General features: G+C 40.0%; 1 protein-coding gene across 1 annotated transcript; it reads right to left on the bottom strand.

The window, feature by feature from the left end:
* Nucleotides 1–4100, bottom strand: LOC310874585 (uncharacterized protein; the record flags this gene model as incomplete). Its single annotated transcript, XM_083787442.1, has 6 exons — nt 1–186; nt 1212–1339; nt 1528–1679; nt 2533–3282; nt 3678–3797; nt 4067–4100. 6 exons carry the CDS (start codon nt 4098–4100, stop codon nt 12–14), a joined length of 1359 nt encoding a protein of 452 aa, XP_083643568.1. The 3' UTR covers nt 1–11.
* Between the last annotated feature and the right edge of the window lie 4345 nt (nt 4101–8445).

The raw sequence follows: 8445 nt of genomic DNA, 5'->3' as shown, positions 1-8445 counted from the left end.
TGATAGAATAGCTAATAAAAAACACTCTTTTCACAGATCCATCTATAGGCAATGTCACAGGATCCATCCATCCAAGAGTTGAGTTCACTTTCTTGTGTATCCATATGTCCACAGTCCTCCCCTGCAGGATTGTCCCCTGTCCAGTTATCAGGCTCTGTTCCCTGACCAGGTCTGTGTAGCCAGTACCTAGGGAGACAGTGAGAGGCATTCCATCACACATTGTAAGAGACCGTTTTGACTCAAGACATTTTGGGTTTGATTTGCAAAATATGTTATACAAATAAAAAACAGAAGAGGGTACATTTACTTAACCAGTTAACCCCTGTATACTTCTTTGTATTGACAAATAGCTAAAACAGATGATCTGCTAATTTTGCTATTTTGGAATTTAAATCATTTTTAGTTTTAAACATGTTTACACATTTTGTCCACAATATATGCTAGGATTACATTTTAAATTAAATGGTTAAATTGTGAAATACTATCGAACATATCAAACATGCTGTATCAGACAGGGGAATGCAAGGGAATTTTAATTCAGGGGTTAATTCAAGGGTGGGTGCGTGCGTGCGTGCGTGCGTGCGTGCGTGCGTGCGTGCGTGCGTGCGTGCGTAAGCGAGTTGGAGGGTGTTATAATTGTGACAGCCCAGTGGGGGTATGGGTTTGTGTCTGTGGGAGGTATAATAACGCTGTATGACATTTGTCATACAATTGGCCACTAAACCTGATGATGGTGTAACAGGAAACATTACTATAGATGAATAATGCTTAAACTTAAATCAATGAGTGTAATGCAACTAAACTGTTACAAAGGAGATTAAAGTTACAATACCAAACAAATATTGCATGTGCATCGATCTGCTTAAGAAAAATATGTGAATTTTAATTTTACAGTACCCATTTCCTTATTTCCAATTTTCCACTGCATTCTAACTTTTGTTGAAAAACTACTTCTGTATTTTTATTTCCCACTTTCACGAATTCTTTATTTGTATTGAATCTGGACAAATCTCAGAGGTATAATGAAAAGTAGTGAGCAAATTGGTATTCTGCCAAGGTTAGCTGAGAGGCAACACTTACTGTGCCAAATGTGTTCATACTGTAGTTGAAAATGAAATGGAGAAGTGCAATCTGTTCATTTATACTTTGTCATATGATGGTGGGGTTTAGCACATGGCCTAGTAGTTCAACAAAGTCAATAATGCACTTACTGTAGATCTGAAGACACTTGGCTGCCATCCACCCAGTGCCATTCCCCCTCATTCTGTGAGTCTGTCATCCCTATCCACACCCTGGTGCTAGCCCCACCTGTGGCCTGACTAGTGGCAAACATAAATGTCTGAAACGGAAAATGTAGGAGACAAAATATGAATTTCAGCAGAATTCAACTGTTTCAAGTGGCACGTCATTTCACTACAGCTGCAGAAAGAAACATTGATCAATTACAATTGTATCTAAATATTGATTCATTACAAGTTGATGTACTTAACAGGTGACACTAGGGTTTATGTTTGTTGTATGCCATACCTGCTCCTCTTTACTGTTAACTATGAGCAGGTCGCCCCCTTGTGCCTGACACCAGGCTCTGCTGGCTTCCCAAGTGAGCAGACGAGAGGAGAAGTAGTAGCATTTGGTCTGGAACAGTGTCCAGGTGCTGTGACATTTCTTGCAAAGCCGCTCTGTGAAGAATTTACAATAAAGGTTTTTGTTGTAGTATGTTCTAGACTTCCAGATAGTGGTCTAGGACTGCATTCAGTCTGAAAACCCACCTTTTCAGACTCCATCATGGCCCATAGCACTTACCCTACCCCCTTAGATAGCACTTCCGTAGACTTAGATAGCATTTGATACAGACTTATAGCATGTTATGTAGACAGCACTATAATTGCATTGTATATAGTCATAGCACGCCATAGTACATATGTATAGCATAGTAGTATATATGTATAGTTTCATTATATAGATATTCCACTGTTACTTTCTTAGCTTACGCATGTTTCATGATAAATGCTTTTATGTGATGTATTCCCATGCTTTTGTTATTGCTTAATGTAAGTCGCTCTGGATTAAGAGCGTCTGCTAAATGCCTAAATTGTAAATTGTAAATTGCATTCATGAACAGGGTCAGTTTTCTCTCCAAGTCAGAGAGCTTTGGTCTGTGATGTTAACAAGATGTGCAGACTGAATGACATGGAAGATGACAGACTAGTGGTTACATACTGCATTCTGCTTAGATTTTAATTAAACTACAATAAAATCATTCAATTGAAGTAGGCTAGATTTTGATAATACTACATTAAAATAAAGCAGATTTTAGTTTTAAAATAATTCTGGGTTATGTATATCATTAGTTAATAGTTTGTTTTGTATGATGGCAAAAGTGCCTGAAAAGAACGCAAAGATCAATATTCTACAAATTAATGGGCCAGTGACTTGCGGTCAAAACTGCTGGGCCAGAAGTCATTAGCATGATCAGCTTGGTTTTTGGGTGACCCCTTTGTTTGATCAATTAACATAGAAAAGGATATATACCATTCGTCTTCTCATCAACCACAGGACAGTAGAGGTTGAAAGAGTTCATGGCCTGTGTGTCCACCAACATCTGCTCTCTGGTGCGGTTCTCCCTTTCTGAAGCAGCCTGCCTCTCTTGCTCCAGCACATCAGTCAGCCTCCAGTTCCCTTCCTGAAGCTCCGCAACTGTCCCCTGAAGACGTGTGTTGTTCCTGGACGTTTCTTCGCACTCGATCTCCAGGACGGCATCTGCCTCGATCTTTTCATTCAGATCCCGGACTGCTTCGCGGAGAAGGTTGTTGACCTCTTGCAGCTTGCTGGCTTCCTCAGTGGCATGGACCCAATCATGTCTCAGAAGAGCGTTTGTCTCAGAGAGGTTCTGTCTCTCCTCCCCTAGCTGGGTGTAGGAGTGGGTGAGCTGTGCAACAGTTTGAGAGAGATTGAACTTGTCTGCCTCCAGCTCTCTGCTGTACTGCACCAGCCGGCCGTGGTGCTGATCCAGCTGTGAGTTTGCTGAAGTCAGGTTAACTATTTGGTCCCGTAGCTGGACATTTTCCGAGGTCAAAACGCGACCTGTCAAATTGAGTTTGGCAAAGCTTTGATTGAGGAGATGGGACTGCTTGTCCAGCCAGGCGTTGTGCTCCCTCAAGTTAAAGTTGTCTCTCTTTAATTTGTCATTGGCTACAGTAACAGTTAGGTAATGGTCGCTGATGTTCTGGTAGTCAAAGACCAGACCCTTCCTTTCTGGCTTGCTATCTGATTCACGGGCATCTGGAGATTTAAGACAATGTGAAGATTTAAGACAATGAATCAAAGGACATACTATTCTATACAAATGAAACAGGTGGACAGTAGCAGGGGGAAATAGGCTATCAAACACACAGACAATCTGTTCCCAGAGAAAACTACATTAAATGTGGATTCATATCTGTGATATAGGCTATGTAGGCTATATAGACTTTTAACAATTCTATTTTCTCTCAAGCAATTGGGCCAGCTCCAAATGGACCCGTAGATTAAATCTGTTTTCATGTCCATTTATCAGTTTTAGTAGGGGTTCTCAATCGTCACATTTAATGTTTGGTATCAGTTTTAGTAGGGGTTCTCAATCGTCACATTTAATGTTTGGACTCAAATCTATGAATACAGCAAAAGGCATTACTTACACAAGATAGCAAGAGCTGTGGAGGTCACAAACAACACAAGGCACAGTGCTGCTGCGAGGCCAATAAGCGCATAGAGATGAGGACGAATAGTCAGGTTCTTGTTGCTGGGACAGGCTGGAGCTGGAAGCAAAAACAAACACTTTTTAAACCTTATTCAAGTGTATTTATTTAGTATCTATCATCCAGATTGACTAATTGAACGATGGGATATTTTATTGACATTATTTAATGTAGCAGTAAATCAATTTAAAAACAGCATGTGGATCAGACACAGAAAAAGCCAAAGGCTTGTTTCCATTGTGGTCCATTAACCATTGTCACAGACACATAAACCCCCAGTTCGGATTAATGCAATGAATCAATAATGGTAATATCACCATATCACTCACAGATGTGCGGCTCCTTCTGCTTGAGTGGTACCATGATTGTTGCGCTATCTCTCCATGGAATCCAATGCTGCCCCACCATTCTACCTGCAAATACAGTAGCATGTCTGAGACAGTTGGGAGAGCCAGCTTTAAATCCACCACCACCCCCCGACAATGCTAAGTTGTTGTTTGTTGTTCAACAGAATACAGTAGCTTTTCTTTTCTTTCGTCTTTGTTTTAAAAGGACAATTGTGTCTGACTCTTTAGGGCCACCAATGTGGTTTTGTATATCTGAGCTTAAACACACACACACACACACACACACACACACACACACACACACACACACACACACACACACACACACACACACACACACACACACACACGCCTCCTTTAAAGTCAAAACCACACACCTATTGTTCATGCCATGGTGTATTCCCAGAAGTCTAAGACAGAAACCTAGACAGCTTGTGTGAGAGTGTTACTGATGAAGTAGCGTAGCATCTGTGGTATTCCTGTTATGTAGCATCAGTGTCACCAACCATACATACTGCAGCTCTACTGTACCATGGCACACACACTTCTATAATTCTTTGGCTTATTACTACTCAAAATAGTTAAGAATGACTATTACTCTGCATGTTAATCTATCCATTTGTAACTCTGAGAGTGTTGAAATGGTCCATTGGGTACATTCTCAGGGCCATATCTTGCCCTAAAAATTGTCAAATTAGTTTAGGGATAAGAGATACGGGTGGTGCAAGATGGAGCCCTCAGTCTCTTATTGCACTCAGGATTTTACAGAGTGTGGTGCATGCTGATAAACAAAGAAACAAAGAAACAAAAAAGAAATCCTGTAAGGACTTACCACACGCAGTTAATCTGAGGATTTAGGCTTGTTGTCTGAGGTATACGGCTATATGCACAACCTTGATATTGATGCTGTTATTCTGATGCTACAGTACTGTGTGGCAGAACCGAACACACAAAGAGCTAGTCTGAAGTCTGTCTGTCTGAAGAAATGGAAGTGGCCTCTGTTTGACTGGTTCCCTTTTATAATGCTCTGCCTCCCCCCGTTGCTTTACATCCAATAGGACAGTGGAGGGTCACTGATGCATGGGCCACTCTGTTTGATGTCACCTTATCTTTTGCTTACCAATACCATTGAATGTCTTGAAAGATATCAGCATTCAGTATTATCATGTTGTAGATTGTGACACATAAGGAAACAAGCTGTTCCTCCACACATGCTGAGCTTCACCACAACATCCAAGAGATGTCAGTCATCAGTCTATCGAGCTATATTGCCATACCAGCCTCTATAGTGTTCATGTACTGTATATAATTGGATATGTCTACAGTTTGTAGCTTTACATTTTGAGTAAATTATTTAAATGTTTCTATACTGCTGTTATTCAGTGTAATGCACTGCACAGAGTGCATTACACTTACTATTTAGAGGTTTTTAAATAGGTTTATGTGTGTATCTTACCTGTACTTTTTAGTTGTACTTGTATGCAGCTCCAACCAAACCTGACAATATTAACACAAATAATTCTGATTCCATTGACTGTCATGATGTATCTGCTCGAGTAGTGAATCACTCATCTCATCTACGTTGGCATATTGGTGATATACCATACTACTTTATCAGTGAGACTGCTGATGTCTGTGATCTGTGCACAGTGATTCCATCGAGATGCATATTCTATTCCTATCCATTCTGTTCTTGTTCTTGTTTCATATCTTCTGGTCACGGCATGCGTCCACTGTATTTCTTTAACTTCAGAATGTGTACTTGTCGTCATGTTCTCCACGCATGCAACTCAGCTAAAACATCACTCACCACCACCCTTAGTTAGATGGAGACTACATGGGTGGTCGACCAAAATCACAATGACTATGGATGGAGTAATGTTTTATGCATATATTGAAATTACTGAATTGTCGGTTAAGGTTCACCTTCATACCCTGAAGAAGGCAATTTGTTTGTCGAAACGTTGGTAACCTAATAAAAAGTATTTTTGGCATCGTGACTACGAGCTGTGCGACTCTCCTTTCTATTTTAAGGTTCACCTTCATGCCATTATTTGTGTCTCTCAACTCATGACTGGGTTCCAAGCCAGATCTGCCCCCAAGCAATAACTCATGTTGTCTAATAATGACTAGATAGAACCAGCAGGGGGCATCATGTTCATTTCTTCTTGCCATTTGCACCATGCCGTGTGCATGGCTAAAGATGTTAGGAGGGTTCTCAAACTGTGCATGCCACAACCCCCCAAAATAATCCTATTTGAACTGGGGACCCCCACCATGACACAACCCCCCAAAATAATCCTATTTGAACTGGGGACCCCCACCATGACACAACCCCCCCAAAATAATCCTATTTGAACTGGGGACCCCCACCATGACAAGCACATGGAATTGTAGCAGTTGATCTTGACTCGGTTCCACAGATAAATCTTGTGAAAATAGGTGATCTGGCTCAAGGGTTTCACCTCTTTATTAGCCTGTATTTAGACAATGTTATTGCTCAAGATACTATTTATTTGTATAATTCCATTTGAGGTTTTGAGGAAGAACCATTGTTTGCCTACTTTTCCCCTTGTGAGAAGTATACGTCTTTGACTTTTCGTTAAGACAAAGTTTTTGCGATAGATTTTACCAGACATGGCAACCCTTCATTGACCATTTCAATAGGTGCACGCTAACCCCTCCTACACAATAGATAACATATTAGAAAATTGGAAAAAAGAAAAGTAAAGAAAAAAAAAGGAACTGAGGATTTTATTTTATTTTATTTATTCTCATTTAAAAAGAAATGTCTGTAATTCTGTTAATTTACAACAACGTGTTGGGAAAGTTTTGAGAGCAAGAGTGTCTGTCCTGTGGTCTTTGTTTTGTTTGTCTGTTCACATTTGTCGTTGTTTAACTGTTTTTTTTTGTTTTTTCGTTTTTTATTATGTATTGTATGTGGAATTTACATTACCTGTCTTTATCTTTCATTTTATAACTGAATAACTCATTATTATTGTCAAAGATTGTCATATAATAAAAATGCCTAATAAAAACAGTATTAAAAAAAAGAAAAGACAAAGTTTTTGCCTACAACATCTCTGCACTATTTTAGGTTTCCTACAACCATCAAATTTCACATTTTGTCAAGATTTTTCAGAAATAGTAGATCTAGCAATGTTTTAAAGTGTTAAAGTGATTAAACTGACTGTGATGCTATATTATCTCATTTTGCTGGAGACCCCCTGCCCTGGGACCCTGGGGAGAACCTCAAACCAATAAAAAAAAAATCTTTACAACCCATCAAATAGTTACCATCCACTCTGGTATCCTCAAAAGAAGCCCATCTGGATATTGCGTAGCCAGGAAAACAGCACTGAGACACGACTGTGAGCAGGATATTATCTAGTCTAGTGACAGAAGTCTGGTGGGGGGGCTAGATAGGACAGAATGCTGTTTTTCTCCAGTGACAGCTAGTCACCACAGGGGCATCTGCTCCTCTCTAAACAAACATCCTTGTAAACTGTGTGAAAGGAAACATGGCTCAAGTCACCATTGTTGTATTTACTATAGTCCCACTATCTTAAACAGTCGTGCAGCGAAGCCAACACCAAGTTTCTGTATAACAGTGAAAGTAAACGCAGGCCAGCGTTGTTGTAGCTGTACCGGCGTGTCCCGCTATCTTAATCTCACTGTTGAATGTCATTAATAAAAAGGCCTCTATATTCTTTCACAGAAAGCTCCCTGTTGTCTGAAATGTGAGGTCCCTTCATCTGCATCTTCTTATTATGTGGGAGCGAGCTATCATAATGGCAAACGCAATTAGTTCAACTTTCTGTTGTTCTGTGCTCTTATATGATGTGGCTTTTGCCATAAAAAATGAATGATCAAATAAATGACCCGTTGAGGTGTTGAGGTGACTCTTAATACGTTGTTTTACATTAGATTGTGCCGAATACAGTGTGATACCTAGAATAGAATAGCTAGTTTTACTGTATAGAATTTGCCTTATAGTGCTGACTGTAGTAGGCCTACTGAACAATTTTACTGCATAAAATAACTATCACAGTTGATCTGCACTCAAAATCTCAAATTCATGGTTAATCATTGTAATATTCAATTGAAATAATTTAATTTACAATTATTTACAATTACAACCCATATTGACAGAGATAACTTCCCTTTATGCCTGCTTATAGCCTTTCTCTGTGTTCCTACTTCGTACTATATTCCCATGAGGGATTTTACGGTCAGGCATATATACTGTATGTCTGGCACAGTGGCACACACAGGCTGCATGTGGCCATCACTGCAAATGTGTCACGATCATGGCCCCTGTCCCTGCCCTGTGTGTCGATCCTCCCCTGTCAGTTATGCCC

The sequence above is a fragment of the Protomyctophum parallelum genome (assembly GCF_964188405.1).
Source record: "Protomyctophum parallelum genome assembly, chromosome: 17".
NCBI lineage: Eukaryota > Metazoa > Chordata > Actinopteri > Myctophiformes > Myctophidae > Protomyctophum > Protomyctophum parallelum.
The sequence above is the reverse complement of the archived record's forward strand: the minus strand, read 5'-3'. Positions and strand labels throughout refer to the sequence as shown.